Below are 23,675 nucleotides of genomic sequence, written 5' to 3' on the forward strand. Positions count from 1 at the left end.
ACGCAACCCACGGCCGCGGCGGGAACTCAGCCACGCCTGCGCGGACCGGCAGGCCACGCCCCCTTCGCAAACCCCGCCCCCTTCGCAACCCCCGCCCCGTTCATAAACCCCGCCCCATTGACAAACCCCGCCCCATTCACAACCCCCGCCCCATTCACAAACCCCGCCCCATTCACTACCCCCGCCCCATTCACAACCCCCGCCCCATTCACAACCCCCGCCCCGCCACGTCCCGCTCGGCCGCAGGTTCCCGCCCCGGCTGCGCATCGCGGCGCGGCCATGGCGTTCACGCTCTACTCGCTGCTCCAGGCCTCGCTCCTTATCGTCAACGCCATGGCCGTGCTGCACGAAGAGCGCTTCCTCCGGCACGGTGAGACCGGGGAGCGGGGAGGAGGCCCGGGGCCAGGCCCGGCCGCCGCGACGCGTCTCCCGCCTCCACACACACACACACACACCCCCCCCGGCCCGGCGGGGCCTTGTGAGGGGAGGAGCCGCCGACTCCCGGCGGGCCCGGGGATGCTCGTAGGCGGCTCGGCGGGCTCGGGGAGGCCGCCTGGGGCGGGTGGGAGCCGGGGCTGAGGAGCGGCTGTGGGGTTTTGGTTTTAAACTTGGAATTTCCTGCCCGTGTGGGTGGATTTTGGTCTTGTCGTTGCGTTATCGCTCTCCTTTTTTTACCTCGTAATTTTCTTTTTTTTTTTTTTTTCCTACGCGTTTCTGCTATTTCATCACCATTCGTGCCGCCTCTCAGTGTGTTGTCGTAGCATGAGGTGGTTTCCTTCATCTTGTCCTGCCTTTCTTTTTTTTTTTTTTTAATGAGATAGCACTGAGAAGTGTTTGCCCGAGATAGCCTGAGAAGGCTTTGCACGTTCATACAATTCCGAAGAAAGATCCCCAAGGTTGGGCATCCTCGCCCTTTAGAAGAAAACAAAACACAGAAAAGCCACTGACACAAATATCTGCAAAGCCCCAGGAAAAAACAAACAAAAAATGATCCAAGGTTTTCCAATTTCCCGATTTCTCCAATTCAGGCTGCGCTTGGATTTTCAGCAGGAATGCAGATAATTATCCCTTTCTTCTGTTCCACACTGGGATCCACCAGGGGAGATTTGCTTGATTTTGGGTTTTCTTTTGCTTTCCTGATGAGCAGCTGGAGGAAAAGGGCGATGCGGGGACTGACAGGGTGGGTTAAGCCAGTTGTTGATCCCAGGTGAGCTTTAGGAATAATTCCAGGCTCATCCCAGTGGGAAGCGGTGGCTGCTGAGGGAGAGGACTCACCTACTGCCAGCAGAATGAAGGAGACGAGAAAGGGGAAAAAAAAAATCGCTCAAAAGTTGTCTCTGGAGAAAAGAAACGTGCAGGTTGCACTGTACAGCTTCAAATATTGACGGCTGCTCCCATCCCTGTTTGGATCGTCCCCAAACGGGACAAGGCTGTCACCAGGATTGTCCCCTGAAGGGCTTGGTAAACCTTCAGTACTTCTGTTGCCCTCTGAAAAGTTCCCAATTAATTTATTTTTTTTTAATAGCAGTTACAAAAATCATCCTGATTTGGAATCTCCGACCATTTTCTGTCCTGCAGCTCGTTTCTCAGTGCTGAAGTGTCACTTCATACCCAACAATTATTTGCTGTTTTATCTTCTGGTAAAGGACTATGAACAGATTTTTAGTTTGTTTTTATTTTGCTGTGTGGTTTTTTTGAAGCCCAGATAAACTCATTTGTTTCTCCAGCACCCAGTGTACTAAAAAGTTTAGGGTTTCCTTTGCAGAGACATTGATCTATCGTTACTGTCGCGTTCATTAAAAGTCTTAACAGTTTTCAGCATATTGTTTTAGAATCCCATCTTGAGACAAACTGGTTTGTAGTTTGTTTTTCTAATGTTAGTGATAGCCTAATTCAAGCTAGATCACTCATTAATATCGCTGATAGCTTTTTTTGGGGTGTTTTTTTCCTAACATTTCTGGCTGGTTTTATGTGACACAGTTGGCTGGGGGAGCGATCAAGGGATTGGAGGATTCGGAGAAGAACCGGGAATTAAAGCACAGCTAACAAACCTTATTCGATCTGTACGAACTGTTATGAGAGGTAAGGTGACGATCTTTCACTTAAACGTTATTGCTTGTAAAGTTTTGTTTCTGTGCTTCAATAATCTAACATCAGTATTTTGAATTATTACTTTACCAAACAGTTGCTATTTCTGCTCCTTCCTTCCAATCTTTTCACGCATGGGCTCTGTATGAGAGGGTGCAGGTCCTGGCGTGTGGTGCTTATGCCCTAATTTTGATAAAGTTTTGCTAAAGTTCCTTTAATTAACCTTTTGATAAAGTAAAACATTCCCCGACTCTGGCTTGTTTTGCCGCTGCCGCATCTGGTCTTTCCTCGGAGTTTTGGTGCTTGGGGGGAAGCGTGGTGATCAATCAGAGTGTGTCATTTGCTTCGATTTGGTTAAATTCAATTTTATGTGAAGTACCTGGTCAGGGAAATTTAATTCCTGTAATTCTTAAAGGTAAGACAGGTTTATGTGCCTCAAAGGATGGGGAAAAAAATCATTTGTAAATTACTAATAGTTTTCCACTACAAAGCCCACCAAAAATTTATTTTATAGGTGATGATAAAGAAGAAGTAACAAATCTTATCTGTCTTGCCCACCACAGAGTAAAAACTGATACATTTCTTCTAAATCACAGCAAGCCCAAGGATAGAAACGGGGTTCAAGGTGGTTTTTTTCACTTGGAGAAAGGATTTTTTGGGTCAAAGTTATAACGTGATGGGCCATATAAAAATATATATGCTGCTGCTTCCTCATTTTTAGTGTCCTAGGCTTTGATCCTGTCTCCATCCATTAATCCTGATTTTTTCCCTAGGAAAATTCAGTGTAATTTTAACATTTTGATTGATTTTGCTCTTTAAAAGGCATTCTCCAAAGATAATAAGAAATTCTCTCGCTTTGTGATGTGCAGAAGCAAATTTTCACAATTGCTTTTGTTTTTTTTTCTTTTTTCCTACAGTGCCATTAATAGCATTAAACTCAGTTACGATCGTTCTCCTCCTGTTGTTTGGTTGAAAATACCTGTTGTGAAATCTTTGTGGACATCCAAAGAAGCCAGTTGCTGACCATCACCGCTCAGAGTTCTCTGGGATGCAGCACGGTTTAGCTGTCAATTTGACATTCAACTTTAAAAAAAAAAAAAATAAAGACACTATTTCTATTTATCCTATTTCCTAATGTTCACTTGCAGTTTCATTAAATGAGATAACGGGATCAATGCAACAACGCTGCAAATATACCGGACTACGACCAGTTATGTTGCTGCCTGTTAAATAGCGTTGACTGTTAATTATATGTCGTTAAGATATTGCGCTGATCGTTGATAGGATGTGTTTTTTTTAAATGTCTCATTACTCAGGGATGAATTTCCTTCAGTCCACTTTCCGTTTTATTATTAAATGAAGAAAAAACAAGTGTTTTTTGCTTCAATTACTACCAGAGTACTACTTAAAGAATACAAATCAGGCATTGAAGATGTTATAAATTATTGAAGTACAGTTGTGATATTGAGGGGGATAAAACTAGATGGGTAAAGTCTTAATTCAGTGCACATTGGAAGGTGAATTTTCCCGGTTTGAGAACAGGATTTTTCTCTTGCGTGTTTGATAAGACTCTTCAAATCAAGAATGTTTCATGCCGATGGTGAAGTAAGTTGAAAATAGGTGCAATTGCTATGCAAAAATCTAAAAAAGCTGTACCTAAAGCTGGGCAATGTTGTTAATTTAGACTAGCAGGCGATATTAGCGATTTAGCATTTGTTACTGTTCTGTCAAGAATTATTATAGTTTTTAAAATGTGTGTTAAAGTTCCGCATGGTGATTAGCGTGTTGGAAGTGGGGAATCATTTGTAGTCGGAGCTTCTTGAGAAACGTGGGAGGGGGATAATGTGCCCTTTCCAAATGCAATTCTTTGTCAAAAAACAGCGAATTTTCAGCCTCTTCTATTAGTGCTCCTTCCCCCTGCCATCCATCTTCCTTTTGTTAAATTAACAATTTGCTGAAATGGAAACTGGGGGTGTGATCTTGCAGTTCTGTTGCAGAGATTATTGCTAATTGCAATCTTGTCTCAATTAGGACTGCTGGGTTAGGTCCAATGTTTTCTAACAAGTCTGAGCTAAAGAAGGCTGATTCTCATGTACTTTTTTAGAAAAGTTAGAAGTCTTCTGTCTGTTCCTCTGCTAAAGTGTTTTAGCTTCTTTTTAAAGTGGAGAAAGCCAGAGGAAACGTGGCAGTTTCATTAATTTAAAACAGTTTATCATCCCTTCTTCTGATGCCTTGATGACTAAAGCATGCGCGGTTGTATACAAAGATAAATCTGTAAAATGTGTAAATGAATCTAATGCTCTTCAATTGCAGTGTTTTGCAGAGTAGAGTATATCCAGGAGGAGAGTTTGGTGTTGTTTTCCTTTTTTTTTTAGTGAAAACTTGTAAATAAATTTTGAATTTCTAAGTTAAAGCACTCTCTTTCATAACTCGCTCTATTTCTGTCTATAGTGGGAGTATTGCAAAACTCAGCGTCATCCTGTTCCAGATAACCAGCATTACTGTTTTCACATGAAATACTTTTTTTTTTCCTCATCCCTCTGGCATCTTTTGTTCGCTGCAAAGTTGTATTTTGGTTTATGTAGCAAAGCTAATGAGAAGCAGTAACACTGGCCAGAGGCAGAATAGCATCATGGTAGGCTTTAAATTCTGAAGTAGGTAAACCTATTACAAAATATTCCTTATAATTTTGTGTAATTCAGAGGTGACAAGGGTACAGTCTGGATCAGTTATTTTCATACATGTATTTTTCATGGAAGGTGGACAGTACGTATGTGGAACAGATAAAACACTGAAGGTACACAGGGGCTTTTGTAAAATTTTTGTAAAAAGCTGTGGTGGATGTTTCCATTGCTGATGCATTGGGAGTACCAAATTATTTGAAGCACAGCTTGCATATAATTTCCTTTTGATATATATAGACTGTGAAAAGCCTGGTTCTTCCTTAAATAAGAGCCAGTACTAAAGATTACAAACAGCAGCTTTAAAAATGGGTAAAAAGTGATTTCCCACACCTCCCTGTCCTTTCCGAAAGACTGAAGTTTCCATGTGTGGCTTACAGCACATGGGGAGATAGTTTTAAAATCAATTAAGCACATGCAGTGAAAAGGAGCACTGGTTCTCTGCAGCAGGAATCCTGTATTTATGGCAAAACTGGGACGTGTTTTACCTGGCAGATGGAAAACAGTGATTCAAAGTGGGGCAGAGGCTGAAGATCAGGTCTCCCAGATAATGAGCAGGGAAGAGGGCAAAAGGGCAGCCACAAAACAGGCCGAGAAGGGAGAGCAGAGAGAAACCATGAGGGAGTAACTGCGCTGCTGCTGCCTCCTCATGTGGCTTTGAGCTGTTCTGCAGTGACTAAAAAATACTAATAAAAAAAAAAATTCTACCTGGTAAAGAGCCCCACATGCAGCCTTGTGCTCCAGCAGTCACTTCAAACCATGACGAGCTTTGTCACTTATACCTGACACAGAAATGACAATAACCAGAACATTTCCCAGATCAGAATAAGGACTAAGACTGTGTGGTGAAAGTGAAGCTTGTGGGAAGGTTCAGAGAGTCTTTAGTGCAAATACAGACAGACATGAGGGACCAGTTCTGTACACCTGTACTGTTAAAGGTTTTTTTTTTTTGAAGGGCGTGGGGACAGGTGCAGGGAAAAGTTAAGTAGATAGATTCTCTTTGACATCTCACCTTAGGTTGCAATGTTACGAATTTAAAACTGTACTCTCTTATATACCTTGGATTTTTGGATGTACCATCACAATATAGAACTGTGAATGTATATTGTATGTAATTAATGTAATGTGCCCTTGTGGCCAAGAAGGCCAATGGCATTCTGGGGTGTATAAGAAGAGTGGTCAGTAGGTCAGAGAGGTTCTCCTCCCCCTCTGCTCTGCCCTGGTGAGACCTCATCTGGAATATTGTGTCCAGTTCTGGGCCCCTCAGTTCCAGAAGGACAGGGAACTGCTGGAGAGAGTCCAGCGCAGCCACGGAGGTGCTGAAGGGAGTGGAGCATCTCCCGTGTGAGGAAAGGCTGAGGAGCTGGGGCTCTTGAGCTTGGAGAAGAGGAGACTGAGGGGGGACCTCATTAATGTCTATAAATATATAAAGGGTGGGTGTCACAAGGATGGAGCCAGGCTCTTCTCGGTGACAACCAACAGTTAGACAAGGGGTAATGGGTTTAAGCTGGAACACAAGAGGTTCCACTTAAATTTGAGAAGAAACTTCTTCTCAGTGAGGGTGACAGAACACTGGAACAGGCTGCCCAGGGAGGTTGTGGAGTCTCCTTCTCTGGAGACATTCAAAACCCGCCTGGACACCTTCCTGTGTAACCTCATCTGGGTGTTCCTGCTCCGGCGGGGGGGTTGGACTGGATGAGCTTTCAAGGTCCCTTCCAATCCCTGACATTCTATGATTCTGTGAATTGATGTGCCTCCTTTCTTATGAAATCCTAACTGCAATACCTTATAATGCAATTGCACCTACCCATGTTTTCTGGATGTTGCCTCTCCTGCAGATGAGCATGGAGTGCGCCATTGCCCTCACAGTGAGAGCGCTCTCCACAGACTGGGGCTTGCTGCTACCACAGTCTTTGCAGTTACCTGTTACCCACAGAGCAGGTGCAGGAAGCCAGTCTTCAAAAATGTCCACAAACACCTTGCTGGGAGCGGGCGGGAAGTGCACACGAGCTGTATGAGATCAGAGAATGGTTTGGGTTGAAGGGCCCTCCCCAGCTCCCCCAGTGCCCCCCCTGCCATGAGCAGGGACATCTGCACCAGCTCAGGTTGCTCAGAGCCCCGTCCAGCCTGGCCTGGGATGTCTCCAGGGATGGTTCAGCCACCACCTCTCTGCCCAACCTGGGACAGGCTCTCACCACCCTCAGGGCCAACAATTCCTTCCTCGTGTCCAGCCTGAATCTCCCTCCTTTAGTTTAAAACCATCACCCCTTGTCCTATCACAACAGGCCCTGCTCAAAAGTCTGTCCCCATCTTTCTCACAGGCCCCTTTTAAGCACTGAAAGGCCGCACTAAGGTCTCCCCGGAGCTTCTCTTCTCCAGCTGAACCCCCCAACTCTCTCAGCCTGTCCTCCCAGCAGAGCTGCTCCAGCCTCGCATCATTTCTGGGCCTCCTCTGGCCCCTCTCCAGCAGGTTCATGTCTGTCCTGTGCTGGGGAACCAGAGCTGGACCAGCCCTGCAGGGGGTCTCACCAGAGCGGGGCAGAGGGGCAGAGTCACCTCCCTCCCTCCCGCAGCCGCACACCCGCCGTCCCGGCGCCTCCCGGATTCGAACTCCCAGCACTCCCCGCAGTTCCCGCCTTCCCCTCTGAGGCGCCGCGCGCCCTTTGCCCCCCAGCCCCTCCGCGGGCTGCCCGCCGTGCTGCCTGTCGGCGGCTGCCGGAGCCCAGATGGGGACATCGGCCTTGGAGGGCTGAGCGCCGCCGCCGTGCTGCGCCTGGCGGCGGCTGCGGCTGCCGTGCCGGGAGCAGCCGGGTACCGGCGTTCTGCGGGGCAGCCCCGGCTCCGCGAGGGCCCCGCGGCGGGCAGTCCGCAGGGGCGGCGGCGTGCGGCTGGAGCCAGGTCAGTCTCGGGGTGGGGGCGCCGCCGCCACGGTGCTTCCCCCCTCTCCCCCGAGTGGGCCCGACCGCTTTCTTCGGGCGCGAACGGGCGGGCGGAACCATACGCTTTAGGGGAAAGGGGAGCCCGTCGAGCTCGGAAGCTCCCTCGGCGGAGAATGGACCAGCCCATCTGCTCTTTGTAAAGTCGCGGAAAGGGGCGGTACCATCTCCTTGGCTGGGGGCGGGGAGGGGAGTTGGAGCCTCATGGCCGCTGTAGTGTGGGGAGGGGAACCAGGCCCGGGGCTCCGCAGGGTGACAGTCGCTGTCGCGGCTCCTCAGGGACAATGGCCGGCCCGGGGAGGCCGTGCGGGGTCTGTGTGAGGCTGGGGGGGCGGCCATGGAGCCTCAGCCCCGTCCCCTCAGCGCAGCCTCACCTGGAAAGCAGCTCTGAGGGGTGACCTGGGAGTCCTGGTGGACAGCAGGGTGACCGTGAGCCAGCAATGTGCCCTTGTGGCCCAGAGGCCAATGGTCCCTGGGGTGCATTAGGAAAAGCGTGACCAGCAGGTGGAGGGAGGTTGTTCCTCCCGCTCTGCTCTGCCCTGGTGAGGCCACATCTGGAGTTCTGTGTCCAGTTCTGGGCTCCCCAGTTTAAGAAGGGCAAGGAATTACTGGAGAGAGTCCAGTGGAGGGACACAAAGATGCTGAGAGGTCTGGAGAATCTTTCTGATGAGGAGACAACCAGTGGTAGGACAAGGGCCAATGGGCACAAACTGGAACACAAGAGGTTCCACTTAAATATGAGAAGAAACTTGTTCCCGGTGAGGGTGCCAGCGCCTGGCCCAGGCTGCCCAGGGAGGTTGTGGAGTCTCCTTCTCTGCAGACATTCCAACCCGCCTGGACACCTTCCTGTGTAACCTCATCTGGGTGTTCCTGCTCCGGCGGGGGGGTTGCGCTGGATGAGCTTCCGAGGTCCCTTCCAGTCCCTGACATTCTCTGATTCTGTGAGAGAGTGAGAGGGGCTGTTCAGCTGGAGAAGAGAAGCTGAGAGGGATCTTACCAATGTGATAAATATCTCCAGGGTGGGTGTCAAGAGGATGGACCAGACTCTGTTCAGTGGTGCCCAACAATAGGATGAGGAGCAACGGGCACAGACTGAAGCACAGGAGGTTCCATCTGAACATGAGGGGAAACTTCTTTCCTGTGAGGTGCCGGAGCCTGGACCAGGCTGCCCAGAGAGGTTGTGGAGTCTCCTTCTCTGGAGACATTCAGACCCACCTGGACACGACCCTGTGTGATCTGCTCTGGTGACCCTGCTTGAGCAGGTGGGTTGGACTGGATGATCTCCAGAGGTCCCTTCCAGGCTCAGCCTGCCTCTGTCCCTCATGGCCTGACCAGCCTGAGGTATCGTTGGTTTCATCCTGTTGCTGTGGCTGTAATGCCAGCACAAAGGTGAGGTTCCCCTGATATGCTGGGCTGCAATTGTGAAAACTGAAGTTTTTTAGGACTTTCTTGCTAGGCCATGAGGTTTAGGCTTAAAATTGGCTGGAAACTGGCTCTGCGAATAACTTCCATACCATCCAACTAAATACACTGTGAACTGGAGAACTAACAGAGATCTAGGGTAAAAGAGGAATTAAATAAAAATTCAATTTCTGCTAAACTAGGATATTCTGTCCACATAGCTGTGTTATCCATGCAGGGAAGGTGCAGTTGTTCTGCAGTCGTGTCTTTGGCTGGAGAATTTCTATAATAGCACCTTATTCAGTCCTCTCTTTAATCTCTCTCAGCACTCAAAAATTCCCCATGCTGGAGTTGAAGTGCCTGAGGGAAGAGAGCTTTTTTTGTCATGGAGATAATGTAGAGTCGTGCAAACTCCATTCTGTTCAGGCTTTTTTTCTGCACTAAGTATTTTACCCAGAGAAGGTGTCTTAGAAACCTGGTGCCCTCTTCTCAATTGATGACGGTCCCTTAGTAGTTCTGTTATCGGCTCTTTATCGTGGACTTTTAATCTTGGCCTGTGTAGCAACAGGCATGCTATAAAATCAGCTTTTTAAAAGTTTTTTTGCTTATTGCAGGGAAGCAGCAGGAATAATGAAAGCAGAATCTCAAAGTTTTCTGCATGTATGTCGTGTACCTGAGACATCAAGTTCACATGATCATTGATAAAACTATCTACAAAGATAAAACTGTTCTGATGGAAAATTAAATTTATTAAGGCAGGTTCTAAGCATTGTGCTGACTAGTCTGTGTGCTTTTTAGAAGTACACACATGTTACATGTCCTGTCTGTAACCAAAACAGCTCAACATAAAATCGTGATGACTTGCTAGTGATGACAGATCACAGTTGTTATTGTCTAACAAACAGGAGGAATTGGACATTTGCTAAGAAATAGCTCAGCAAACTTGCTTGTGGAGCAAAATACAGCGCTTGCAGCACACATAAGGAGAAGGACAAGTTTCTGAGACAACTTTTTAGCCAGGTGACTTGAACATGACCTCACCATTTTCCTCCCCAGTGCTTTTACCCTTTGAGTGCTGCTTCTGTTTTGGTCTGAGTCTTGTGTGACACTGAAGTTTGCTCTAGAAAAAATACTTAACTGTTGTCTTCATGAGAGAGTAACCCTTTAGGGTGCTGAATATCCTCGAGCCCTGAGAACTTCCAGGCTAAATCCACAGGCACTCAACCACCGAATAATTTAAGAGTGAGGGCACCTGGATTGTATTGCGGGCTGGATCATCATAGATCTCGCTTACAAAAATAAAATTAACGATACCCACTTTTTCAGAGCATTTTGAGCTTTATAGTCAGAGCTCTGTATCATCGCTTAGTCGTATTGTATTTATTTTTACTTGAATGCCGCTGTCGGTGTTGGTGGGACTTGCCAAAATGTGCTTGCTGAGGCCTTGAGCCGGCAATACCAGACCTAATGATCCTCTTCCCAACAGCCTTGCTTGTTTAGAGATTTTTTTTTGACGTGCACAAATAAAGGCACTTAAAAAACAAATAGCACCTGATTTCCATATATAGAGTCTTTGGGAAAATACCACCCCATCAATTATGTATTTTTTTTAAATGCCGCCTTTTATTTCTCCGTCTAAAGGGGCCCATTTAATACTGCGAGTAATGTTCTGAGTAATACCGGGCTTGGCACAAATGAGGCGCTTAACCGAGTTCCTTATTTTTATTATCCATTGTCTGCTAACCGGTTTGTCGTTGTTTCATTTATTTGCCTTTTCCCCAGGGAAGGAAGGATGGCAGCTCGGCGTGCGCTGAAAGCTGTGCTGGTGGATCTCAGTGGAACGCTTCACGTCGAAGACTCGGCTGTGCCAGGCGCGCAGGAAGCTCTCAAAAGGCAAGCAACTTTTTTCTATTCCTTCTGATACGTTATGTCAGCGCCATTTGCACAAAGACACTTGTTTAAGTAAACGAGCCCGAAGCTTCTGCCTTTTTATGCTGTCGTGGATAAACAAATACGCGGCCAAATTCTGCTTTTATTTACACCTGTGTTATTACCAAGAGAAATCAGCAAAGATAGCGAAAAGTTGTCATGTATCACCTGAGCCCCCCACAGCTTTATGGAGTTACTCTCTAGGTCTTTTCTACGCCTTTTCTAGGTAGAAAAAAACAATATTCAGAGTGTTTCAGAGAGAACAGCCTGGCCCAGTGAGCAAGGTCTCCTTTGCGGAGTTCTCGTTTCATTTGGTCTTTCAGCCAAGGCTTTGCTTTACTATTTTTAAATATTCTTTCTGCTAGGTAAGCGATCTCAGTCATTTTTTTAATTTTGAGAAACATTTGATAATACAGCCCATCTTTTGTAGGAATTTCAACATGTTAATAAAGAGGACAGTTAAGTACTTTGTTCTCTTCTCATGAAAAGGTGCCTAAATAAACTGAGGCACAGTAAAATGACTTAATCTGGCCGAGTCAGTGGCAAAATAGGATATGCAACCCCAGGGGTCTTTGTACTGTGGTCTTGACACTGTTTTTGTGGAGAAGACGTCTTGCAATGGATGAGGAAAACCACCAAATGATATGTGCTATCATGATGAGGGAGAGAGGACACCTTAAGATGCTGGGACAGTAAGAGTTAATCAAGGGTGAGGTTGAATTAAGGATGAGACGCTTTTACTGGAGTTGTATTGCTTAGATTTTTATAAAGCTGGACTGTAGTTCAGAGGAAAATTCACAGCAGGATTAGGAAACTCTGCATTTGTTTTCACAAATAATTCAGTGGAAATAATCATCTCTTAAAGATGTACAATTGCAAGGGTGTTTGATGCTGCAGGGAGAACTCGTGCCAGTTGAGAGTCGGCATTCTCAAAAACTCATCTTTTTGCTTAGAGGTTTTTAAAAAAAAAGTATTTTCTCAATGCTCTTTTCTGCTGGTCCGTGTCGTTGTCCTTCCTAAAGAGATGCTGAACTGATTGGCTGCAGCTTAGGGAACAAATGGGTAGATTATATTTTTAGGGTTATTTCTCAATAGCGAGGTCCATAGGAAAAAAAAATTATCTTATTAGCAACCCGGGGACTTTTAAATAGTTTATACTTGTGAAGGGTCAATGTATGTGACAAACAAGAGAAAGAAGTGGCAGGTGCAAGCAAGTCTCCAGTGTTGACCAACTTTATCCTGATGTTCTCCATGCAGCAGTGATGCCGGTGTTTGTCACTATAGCAACAAAACCAAAGTGATGGTGGGGGAATAATTAAAGGGAACACCGTTGAAATTGTCGCTTAAAATTATTTGATTGTTTGGTAGCATGTACTGTCAGCGTAGGGCAATAATGTGGTTTTGTGTGATGTCGGTGTTCCTCAGTAAAGGGAGAAGTGGCTGCAAAAGCTGACAAAAAAAATCACCATGCAGGTAATGTGGGCTCCTGGAGCATCCTGCATCTCCGAATGAGCCACAGCTGCTGTGAAGTTCACCCAGAATGTGGAGTTCAATATATTTAACAACAAGGTTTTTTTGTTTATTTATTTTTATTCAGGCTGCTGTTGAGCCAGGACACAGGGCTGGTTTCTTTATTATCCAGTTTGAATTAAAAGGCTTTTCCAGCCAGTTGTTGTTGTTGCTACTATGAAGATAGAGTTTGGAATCTCCAGGCTTTTCCTGGTCAAAGCAAAGCAGGAGAAGCTTGCTCTTGTCCTTTTCCAGTCCCAAAGGGACATGTGGGAGTGAAAATAGGATTCTGTGGCCAATTTCCTTTTGCTCTTCGTCCATCAGGCTGCGCAGTGCTCCAGTCACTATTCGGTTTGTGACGAACACAACGAAGGAGTGCAAGAGAGACCTGCTGGAAAGGCTGAGGAAACTGGGGTTTGACATCACGGAAAACGAGATCTTCACCTCTCTGACAGCAGCCAGAAATCTGCTGGAGCAAAAGCAGGTGCGGCCTCTCCTCTTGGTGGACGATAAAGCCCTGCCTGATTTCACAGGTGAGGTGGTTGTTGTGTTAAGATGATTAATTTAACAGAAGTTAAGCCCCGTGCAAGGCAGCTGGGTTGAACTCCTGAGTGATGCAGATAACCTCACATCAGCACTATAAGTCTAATCGTGCTGAACAGCCGGCCTGGTGCACAGATTCACTAATAGTATTATGTATACTATAGGTCTGAGCACACTAATGTTGACTTTGCATGATTAGATTCACGAATATTGCAGGCCAGTTGTGATCATTGAATCTACGCACTGCACAGTCTCACAAATAGTATAATATATACTATAGGTCTGAGCACATTCAATGGGAAATTCTTACGACTAGATCCAGAAATAAGATTTATTAAAGCAACCAGCACAAGTTCTTTCAGATGGCGTTGATAAATACACTGCCTGCAAAAAAACCACTTTAGTTGCAAAAATGCCCTTTAGTGGAAATAAGATGTTAGTTGCAAGAAATAAATATTGGTATCAGATATATATAAATTCTAAGATGACTATATAGCGCTATTAATGTGATTACAAATACAAGCTTGAAGTCTAAACTTGTGATAACCAGGTGCACAAATCTTACCCAAGAAGACAGGCTCAGCCTGCTGACTGGTCTTAAAAGTCCCATTATACTGTTCCCTTGACTTCTCAGTGATGGTGTCTTCTCCCAAATCTTTCTCGATTGTTAGGGTATTTTATACTATTTTCTACGTTTAGGTGGAGTTTGAGTGGCTCTAGTCATACATACCTTTGTTATGGACTGGTTTAGAAGTCCTTGCTCCAATTTTTAAGGTAAAAACCTCACTATGCATGCGTGAAGGTAGGCTGGAGGTGGGTATCCTTTGAGATGGAGGTGTGTTTTGGTATTGTAATGAGATTATAATGAGCAAAGTTCATCTGTCGGACAAATTCCTGGCTCAGTAACTAGCGTTTTGGACGGAAATGAACATTTATCCTTTTTAATTGGCAGCAGCTATACCTTCTCTTCAAAACTGGCAGCAGCTCTACCATCTGGTTCTTTACCTGTGCCTTGTTAAGAGGGCCCAGCAATGATATCTTCATATTACTCTGCCCCCTCTTTTAATTGATACTACACAGAGCTGCAAATGAACATTAAACAGTCTGAAGTCATCGCTTCTTGAGGAGTAGTGGAAACAGCAGCCAAAGCCTTCAAATAGTCAGGAATTTGGGTAAAACTCAATACTTTTTATTAATTTCTGGTGTAAAAAAAAGTGATGCTTATCACTAGATCACTAGAGATTTATTGCACCTACCAGCGCTGATTTGTTTTATAGCTAGAAATCAGGTTTTCCTCAGCTGTTGTACAGAGGTTCTGCTCATACAGAACTGAAAAGCCAAGGTGGAGGCGCATGCAGGAGGTTATTTCTCTCTTAATAGTTTATTATTAAATGTAAAATCTCCAGGTAATTATTGTTACTTATGTTATATTGTGCCTTTAGGTCTCACTCCACATGTTAATAGTTACATTATTAATACTTCGATACCTTTATTGGTGACAGAAGGTTCATCGCCCCGACTTCTCTAGATTGTCATCTCTAAAGACCTGGTTAAAACTTGCTTTACTTTCAGATGTTCCCATTTCTCTCCCTCAACAATAAAGGGAGTAGAAAATGTTATATTCTAACTTGGACACGTCTGGCAGGTGCCTGAAGCTGAGACAGTCTTGACTTAACCACATAGTTTTTTTAAGAGTAGTGAAGATACTCACATTTTTAACATACTCGGAGTTTAAAATTGTGTATTGTGTGTTCAGGCTTTAAATAAAAATTAAGGCAGCAAAACTGTGGATGGCTTAAAACTGTTCCCTGACGCTTGCCTTATGAACTGAAATCCTTATGGCTGTGTAATTAAGTAGGTTCTAAGACATTCTAAACATGTCCTGTTAAATTTTAGTGCCATAGTCTAGTCAGTAATCTTCAGAAAGGTAAGTCTTCAGGAGAAAAGCCTCTGTGGGCTCGGAGAGCAATGAAACCTGATAATCTGTTCCACCTAACGTTGTATCAAGAGGAATACATCCCAGCAATATTCTGTATTTGTGCTCTCAGACAGGCTTTCTTGGGTCAGAAATAGCAGAGGCAGCAGCTGTTTCACCGAAGGTGGTTAAATCAGTTTAATCTCTGTGTATTTGGGATATTTCCATTGGTTTTACAGTAGTTATTGCTAATTTTGTAAAAGATGCCAAAGACAGAGGTGTCGGCAGAGCACGTTAGTGTCACTATCCATGTTGCTTGGATCTGGGATGGATTGTTTTGTTTCTTTTTGCTGTGAGCCATTTGTCTCATGTTCTCTCAGTGCTGCTCTCGAAACATTGAAGTACGATGGATAATGTTTTAAATTGCTGTTAGTGGCTGCTATTGAGCTATTCTTGGCTAATATCTCTATTCATAAAGTTGGTCACAGATGGATGAATGTAATCTATTTTTTGTCAAAGGACCCAGATGCTTTTAGGTGGTGTCACAAATCCGCGTTGGCGTCTCTTGAGTGTACGTTTTGCTGTCTGAAGGACACACAGCAGGAGACATCAGAAACTCTCTGGAAAGCCAGGAGCTCTAGTTACCCAGTAAAGGTGCACAGGATGTGCTGTGTGAATGCGGAACAAAAACCCCAGCGAGTGCACATGCAGCTGATACTTAACCTGTCCTAAATAAAACTTCCCACTATTCCTGTTTCTCCTGTAGATGCTTGTCTGCTTCCATTGCTGGTTCTGTTTAGAGGTGGCACCACCACGTAAAAACAGTCGTGCTCCTCCAGAGAAGTGCAGGACAAAAGAGGCTCAAGCTCTTCTCAAGGGCACTAATCCACATTAAAAGAAAGACCCTCCAGAAGAGACAAAACTTATTTAGTGTAACAGCTTGTAGGTTGTGCCGCAGTACATCATAACTAGACTGATATGTAGAACAAGTCAGGCTTTATACCCTAAGTGGAGTTTTCTGTGACTAGAGGGAATAGAAAAACTGGATGGAATTCACTAATCTTCCTGCTCTACTGTCTTACAAAGCGGATGAATGTATGTAGAAGGAAATTCTCAGACAACAAAAAGTTTAAAAAATTATTTATATGGTCTTCTGCATTTCTGTGGAAGCAAGGAGAGAATCACTGTTGAACAGTCACTGTTAAGACAATCCAGCTGCAGAGTTGTGTTCATCACGAAGGACGGCATAGTCTGGATAGATTGACGCCTTTTCCACAGATGCTTTCCTTATTTCTAAAAGACCTAAAGACCTTTTAAGACCCTATGTCTGAAGACCTAAAACTAGTCTATGTGATGTATGTGTGTCAGAAAATGCTAATTTTTTGTTTTAAAGTCATTCATTGCACTTGTTGACTGTCTGTTGCTAAGTATGAATAAAATTCTCTTTGTTCAGAGTCATGTTTTGATTTTCCAGGGATAGCCACTGATGACCCCAATGCGGTGGTGGTAGGACTGGCTCCTGAGCACTTCTACTACGAGATGATGAACAAAGCGTTTCAGTAAGTCAGATCCTTGTGGCTGGGTCTATTTACTGCTGGGCTCTGTGGATTTGCGGCCTTAACCATGAACTTCAGGCAGTCCAGCCCTGGTTTTCATAGCTTGCATCTATAAATAAACTGTAGAAGTGGAGTCATGGGTGTCATTGAGGTGAAAAAGTTAGCAATGCTTCAAGAAATACACAAAAACAAGGATGTTGGGATGTTTTCAAGAGACAGCTTCTATGTTCAAACCCCAGCTTTTGAAGTATTATAGGGACGGAAATCCAGTATTTAGGGCAGATTATTCCTTATCTACCTCATGTAGGATGTCTGGCAATATCTTCTGAAGCATCTTGTGTTTGGAAGTGGCCAGCACAATACGCTGGGCTTGGTGAACTGTGGATCAAATCTGGTCTGTCTTATTTCTAAAGCTCTTTGTTTTTTGTGTTGATTAAAGAGTAAATAATAAATTTTATCTGTGACCGTCCACGAGCCAGGCTGCAATAGTGCATGAGAGCAGCCCTGTGGAGAAGGACCTGAGGGTGCTGGGGGATGAGAGATGGTACATGAGCCGGCAACGTGCGCTTGCAGCCCAGAAACCAATTGTATCTTGGGCTGCATCACCAGGAGTGTGGGCAGCAGGTGGAGGGAGGGGATTCTGCCCCTCTGCTCCGCTCTGGTGAGACCCCCCCACTGCAGTGCTGGTCCAGCTCTGGAGGCCTCAGCACAGGACAGACCTGGACCTGCTGGAGGGGGGCCAGAGGAGCCCCAGAAATGATCTGAGGCTGAAACAGCTCTGCTGGGAGGACAGGCTGAGAGTGTTGGGGTGTTCAGCTGGAGAAGAGAAGCTCCGGGGAGACCTCAGTGCACCTTTCCGGACTTAAAAGGGGCCTGTGAGAAAGATGGGGACAGACTTTTGAGCAGGGCCTGTTGCGATAGGACAAGGGGTGATGGTTTTTAACTAAAGGAGGGGAGATTCAGGCTGAACACGTGGAAGAAATTGTCCCTGAGGGTGGTGAGAACCTGTCCCAGGTTGGCCAGAGAGGTGGTGGATGAACCATCCCTGGAGACCTCCCAGGCCAGGCTGGACGGGGCTCTGAGCAACCTGAGCTGGTGCAGATGTCCCTGCTCATGGCAGGGGTGGCACTGGGGGAGCTGGGAAGGTCCCTTCCAACCCAAACTATTCCATGATTCTATGAGGTGCGTTACTGTGTGCATCCTTTTTTCTAGTTCTCAGATCTGCTCAACACAGTACTCTCAATTTTAGCTCAAAGAAACCTTTAGCTTCAATGACTTGAACACGAGAGGACATCTGGTAACACTGGCTAACTCCAGGCTGTGCTACGATACATGCAATGAGTCTTTTCTACTCCTTGCTCCTGGGATGATACCCACCACACAATTTTTCACCTTTGAGTTTGAAAAAACCTCATCTCAAGCACCTCAGTGTGTCTTTACAACTACTAAATCCAAAGAGGGAGTTTCAGTAACTGCTCACCAGTATCTTATGGAGGCTCCTTGGAGCAGGAAGCCAGTGCTGTCCTTATCTGCATGCCAATTCCTTGTCATAAGAACATGTATTGATCCAAACTGATTCTCTGGCAGCCTCATTAGTGCATGTTGCCGGCGGCATTGATTATAGAGTTTTACAGCACAGTTATGAGTGGATTCTAGTTTCACAACTTAACCCATCATGTATTCCAGTGCTTACATCACTGGATGGGCTCTGTCTGATCTTTAATGTCCCACTGACTTGTTCTGGGTTTTTCCCCCAGTCCTTTATTGAGGGCAAACTGTTCAGGTTGTGTCAGTTTTATTTGGTCTAATGGAAATACTGACTACTGGCCACATTCTCTTCTCGAGCCTTATGCTGTGTCCACATCACCTGTCCTTAAGTCACTTGGGATTTGCATCGCTCATAGCAAAACTTTTAAGGCGAATCTGATTAAATGCAGATATCTACAATGCCAGTGCCTGTATCTGAGCTGGTGTCCTGGTCTCCTGAGGGAGAGAGGAGGTGTTTGTAAGGCGTCATTCATTTTTCCAAACTCTTTTCAGTGGTGCCCAATGACAGGGTGAGAGACGACAGGCACAGACTGAAGCACAGGAGGTTCCATCTAAACATGAGGGGAAACTTCTTTCCTGTGAGGTGCCAGAGCCTGGACCAGGCTGCCCAGAGAGGATGTAGAGTGTCCTCCTCTGCAGACATTCAAACCTGCCTGGACACGACCCTGTGTGATCTGCTCTGGTGACCCTGCTTGAGCAGGTGGGTTGGACTGGATGATCTCCAGAGGTCCCTTCAACCCCAACCAGTCTGTGATTCTTTGATTCCCCAGTAGTGCTTAAAATAGGGCAGCTGAACTGTGCTCTAGAAGAGCTTTTTCCTCTCCATTGACTGCGAAGACTAATTACCTAGTAGGCAACTACTTGGTTGATATCCAACATGAGGTTAGGTAAATCCAAGCCAGTATTAGTCCCCAAATGACATATGCAGGGTAAGGCCATTTTCCATGACTGAGACTAAATCTTCCTTTTTTATACATGAGATTTCGATGCCACGTTTAAAATAATTCTCTCAAGTGAGATGTTTCCTGCAAACTGCTGCGAGTGGTTGTGGCACTGCTGTCAAATTAAATTTTTCTGTATCCTGGAGGCATCCTCCCATCATGAACATGTCTGGCTGCTCACAGACACACATGCCAGCTCTCTTCTTGAGCTTGCTTTGGAATGCATTGATTCAACAGAAGTGTTTTTTGATAATTAAGTGAAATATTATCATTTCTGTATTGCTCAGAGTGCCCAGGCTGCTCCACAGGCATGTGAAAAGGAGCAGATGTCCTCCAAGGATCACAAAATTCACCTCAGGCAGTCTCTTTGAGCAGAGCCGCAGCAAAAAAACACTGAAGAGTCAAAGCAAGATTGGTTTTTGGTTTGTGTTTTGTGTTTTTTGGTTTTTTTAATTTGTAAATCAGGTGGGGTTAAGAGGAAAATAATCTGCTGACTTGTTGCTTTGAACTCTCTTCCACTTGGAATTTCCGGTTCTCAGCAGCAAGGAGCCCAAATCCAGCTTTGTTTCTACGAGACTCAGCGCTGTCAACTGATGAATTTGCTGGGAATGTACCTAATATCTTTATGCTTTTTTGTGTAACTTATTGTAATTTCTCCAATGTTAAAATATAAATTTAAAGTAAAATGATTCACCTTCTCCCTGGGATTCATGTGAACACCCGTCTCTGCTGGAAACACGCAGTTGTTGGTACCAACAGCCCCAAAAGCTGCAGATTTCCTGACAGCAGCAGCTTGGAAGTGCTGCTGTGTTCTCAGTCCAGGCCAGGCCATCAAACTGCTACCTACAGCCACTGCCTGTGGTTCATTTAATTAATTTTAAATTATTCGCATGGGGAAATCAGACAGGTTTTAACGGTAGGATGTTGGCCTTAGTGAAAAGTGAGGCTGCTTAGTGAGACCAAATTGCATGAGAGGTATGGACAGGACTTAAAAATAGTTACCTGTTAAAATGCTGAAGATAATAAATTCTTTATTTGGGGGATTTGTTTTATTAGCTGTTTCTAGGGAAAAGGAAGGAGCTTTATTTAACTCACCAAATGCTAGCTCACATTATGATTTGGAGCTTCATAAAAGTCAGTGGGAGTTTTGTCATCACCTTAAATGAAAGCAGGTTGATGCCTTCAGCTGTGAATAGCGTTTCTTTAATACAATTTTTGTGCTTTCTTCTTTAGGTTAATTTTGGATGGGGCTCCTCTTATAGCTATACATAAAGCCAGATATTTCAAGAAAAAAGATGGCTTGGCTCTGGGACCTGGACCTTTTGTCACTGGGCTGGAATATGCGACGGACTCCAAAGCAACGGTGGTGGGGAAGCCAGAAAAAACCTTTTTCCTGGAAGCTTTGCGGGGGACTGACTGTGCCCCGGAGGAGGCCGTCATGATCGGTGATGTACGTGGGGGCTCCTTGTAGCTGCTTTTACGTGGCTGGTAGCTGCTTTTACTGTAGCTGCTTTTACTGGCAGAGAATGCCACCAAAAAAAACTTGTTAACAAATAATATCTGTGAGCACTAACGAGCTGATCTCCTGTTCTGTCCCAGGACTGCAGGGATGATGTTGGTGGCGCACAGAACGCGGGCATGCGTGGGATCTTGGTCAGGACTGGTGAGTGCTCGATGGACTGGTCGTTCCAGGGGAGACAGTGGCACAGCCAGTGACGAGAGGAAACGGCCTAAAGTTTTGCCAGGGGAGGTTGAGGTTGGATCTTGGGAACAATTTCTTCCCCAAAGGGCTGTTGCGCATTGGAACAGGCTGCCCAGGGCAGTGGTGGAGTCACCATCCCTGCAGGGGTTGGACAGACACGGAGATGAGGTTCTCAGGGACAGGGGTAGTGATAGTGTTGGGTTAATGGTTGGACTCGATGATCTTGAGGGTCTCTTCCAACCAAAACAATTCTGCGATTCTACGATTCTACATTACCCAAGGCAAAGGTACGTTCTGAGCCCTGATGCCTTGTAGAGGTTTGACATTCCTGTCGTCTGTTAAACCGAGGGGTTGCTTGACACCCTGTGTCCATCACCCTGTTTATTTTGGGGTGAATTCAGCAGATATATTTCCTCGGCTGCAGTGTGGCAGGCTGGCAAGCTTAATTAAAGTCAGGATAAGTTGTTATATTTAATGTTTCAACAATGGGGCTGGAGCACAGACCCCAAACTGAGAGTAGGATGTAAATAACATAATAAAGTAATAGATGATCTTGTAGGTGTGAATTTTTTGCTTGAATGACTCAAAGATCCAGAGCACTAATCAAAGAACAGAGAGAACTGTTACTGTGACATCTCAGATTGCCAAAATCAGTCATTGTGATGTAACCTCTGGTCGTTCAGGAACTCTGGTGACATTCCCTACTAATTACACTAGTAATTAGAAAAGTCATTTTGCTTCAGACAGAAGTGGAACCTTAAAGGACTGACAAATGTTACCAACATTATTGATGGTGCCAGGGACTGCTCGTGCCACAGTCTGTTGTGTTGAAAGCAAGTCATCATGTTCTTCCTCATAAAAGCCAGAAGGGAAGATTATAACATTATTTTTTCAAAAACATACAATGCAAATATCTGAATAGTCAGTGAAAGAGTAGTGCCAGTAGAGTACAGAGAAACCAGTGTATAAATAACACTTAATTTTGACCCAGAGCTGCCCCTGAGGAATCTCCTGTAAGGCTCAGTGTTTGTTTAGGGAAGAATTGTGAGATGTTTGTTGCAGGAGAACCTCAGATGGATGTTCCTCCTGCCATGTCTGGTTGTTACTGATCTCAGGAGGCTGCAATTTTTGCAGAAAAAAAGGATACTCAGTGGAGCTGAATAAATCTATTTTTTCGTTAATCTCTTACAGGTAAATATCGACCGGCAGATGAAGACAAAATCAATCCGGCTCCTTACTTAACCTGTGAGAACTTCCCAGAGGCAGTGGAACATATCCTAGAGCATCTGCTTTGAGAAAGGGAATAGTCATTTCGAAGAAACACCCATTTTGCTTGATTTCCATTACTATTGCTTCAAAAATTAACATCACAGTATTAATGCATGAATTACATAGGAAACCTGGCCGTGGGCTCCTTCCGCTCAAGCCATGACAGGACAGAGGAGAATTCCATTTATTTTCAAGAAATAACAGATGAAAAGCCCTGTCTGGAAAGTGTCAAGTTCTTCTGCTGAATAAGCTAAACTGAAAAAAAATCACACTGGAAATATTCAAATAAATAAACCTCAAAGAGTAACAGAGCCTTAGTCAGCCTGTAGTGATTTCACTGAGCATGTGTCTGCTCTAATTTAGAGATTGTGCACATTTAGAAGTGACTTTTAAATTAAAATATCACCGCTGTTTAATAATAACTACTGTTGATATCTTTCCTCTCATTAGAACAGATCCTGGGTTTTGTTTTTCAAATTTCACATAAAACTAAAACTGTCAGCATTATACAGATGTTTTAATTAGATGCTGTTATTAAAAAGAATGGTACAGAAATGAAAATCTCGTATTAAATGCATTAGAGACTGTGAATTTTTGAAATTAGACCTCAGCAGAGTCCTATTAATGCTACAGTTGCAAAATTTCACTATTGTTGGGTTGTTTTGTTTCTTTTTAATGTTAAGGGAAAAATCCTTGACAAGCCATGGGGACAGATTCCGTTTTTTACACAGTTGGTTAATAGAGCTGTAAAATGAAATTTAATTCTGTAGTACGCCGTGCTTTTCCTATGCGCTAAATCCGCCCCAAATAAACCAACTTCGTAATGATGGTAAATAGCTTTTCTGGTCCATTTGCAAAGTGTAATAATCAAAGTCCTTTACAGTTTTCTGTGATTCTGTGTGAGTTTTTTTACAGGGCTCCTGAGTGTTAAATTATTAGTTTGTAATTATACATTACTGGAGTATTAACCTTATTGAAAATACAGTTCTGTGTTAATGAGCCGTGCTCGTTCTTGTTAAGAAAAATCATCGTGGTGAAGGAACAGGAAGATCTGTCTGCAGCCTCATGTGGTGGTCACCTAAAATCAGATTTAATCTCTCTCCAAGACAGAAGTGTGGACAGAGTAGAGTCAGCAATAGAAATACAAGAAACTATAAACCCCAAAGAAACAAAAAGCTGGGTTTAGATACTATTTGTGTGCCCTCATGAATTGTAACCTACAGTTTTGAATAAATGCACACACGTGGTGTTGATGTCAAGAATTCTGAACCTGTGTTCATTTCTGCTTTGGCCCATAGTCAGAGTCAGCTTCAGGAGGTGAGAGATCTATAATATAAGCTGATTTTCTACAAAATTGCCAAGTGCCTCTAATTTTTTGCCTTTTCCACTTTGGAAATACCCCAAACTGACTGGAAAGCAAAACATTTGGTACATCAAGGCTTGGATCGCACCTGAAAATGAAGACAAACTTAACTGAGTTTACAAAGCACTGCTAAGCTCCTGAATTTCACTGAAAGCAGCCACATTTCGTTAAAGAAAGGCAGAATTACACTAATTAACTAACTGTTCTTAACAAGTTTTCTGCTGCAGTTCTACTCCAGACCTGTAAACAACCATCATAAATAACAACTGACAAGCAACTGATCTTTTAAGTCTT

At 44.5% G+C, this 23,675-nt stretch overlaps 2 protein-coding genes across 4 annotated transcripts; both read left to right on the forward strand.

Annotated features, from left to right (window-relative positions):
• Positions 1 to 220: 220 nt before the first annotated feature.
• IER3IP1 (immediate early response 3 interacting protein 1) lies at positions 221 to 4,453 on the forward strand. The gene is made up of 3 exons (XM_065657221.1): positions 221 to 370; positions 1,981 to 2,082; positions 3,006 to 4,453. Exons 1-3 carry the CDS (start codon positions 280 to 282, stop codon positions 3,059 to 3,061), a joined length of 249 nt encoding a protein of 82 aa, XP_065513293.1. The 5' UTR covers positions 221 to 279; the 3' UTR covers positions 3,062 to 4,453.
• A 3,047-nt stretch (positions 4,454 to 7,500) lies between these two features.
• Positions 7,501 to 22,852, forward strand: HDHD2 (haloacid dehalogenase like hydrolase domain containing 2). 3 transcript variants are annotated; one of them, XM_065657219.1, is made up of 7 exons: positions 7,501 to 7,667; positions 10,889 to 10,999; positions 12,869 to 13,077; positions 16,477 to 16,561; positions 20,281 to 20,497; positions 20,647 to 20,710; positions 21,941 to 22,852. In XM_065657219.1, exons 2-7 carry the CDS (start codon positions 10,899 to 10,901, stop codon positions 22,042 to 22,044), a joined length of 780 nt encoding a protein of 259 aa, XP_065513291.1. In that variant the 5' UTR covers positions 7,501 to 7,667; positions 10,889 to 10,898; the 3' UTR covers positions 22,045 to 22,852. The 3 variants fall into 3 exon arrangements, with proteins under 3 accessions (XP_065513291.1, XP_065513290.1, XP_065513292.1); XM_065657218.1 differs by lacking the exon at positions 7,501 to 7,667 and adding an exon at positions 7,756 to 7,844; XM_065657220.1 differs by lacking the exon at positions 7,501 to 7,667 and adding an exon at positions 8,733 to 8,967.
• Positions 22,853 to 23,675: the final 823 nt, after the last annotated feature.

The sequence above is a fragment of the Caloenas nicobarica genome, chromosome Z (assembly GCF_036013445.1).
Source record: "Caloenas nicobarica isolate bCalNic1 chromosome Z, bCalNic1.hap1, whole genome shotgun sequence".
NCBI lineage: Eukaryota > Metazoa > Chordata > Aves > Columbiformes > Columbidae > Caloenas > Caloenas nicobarica.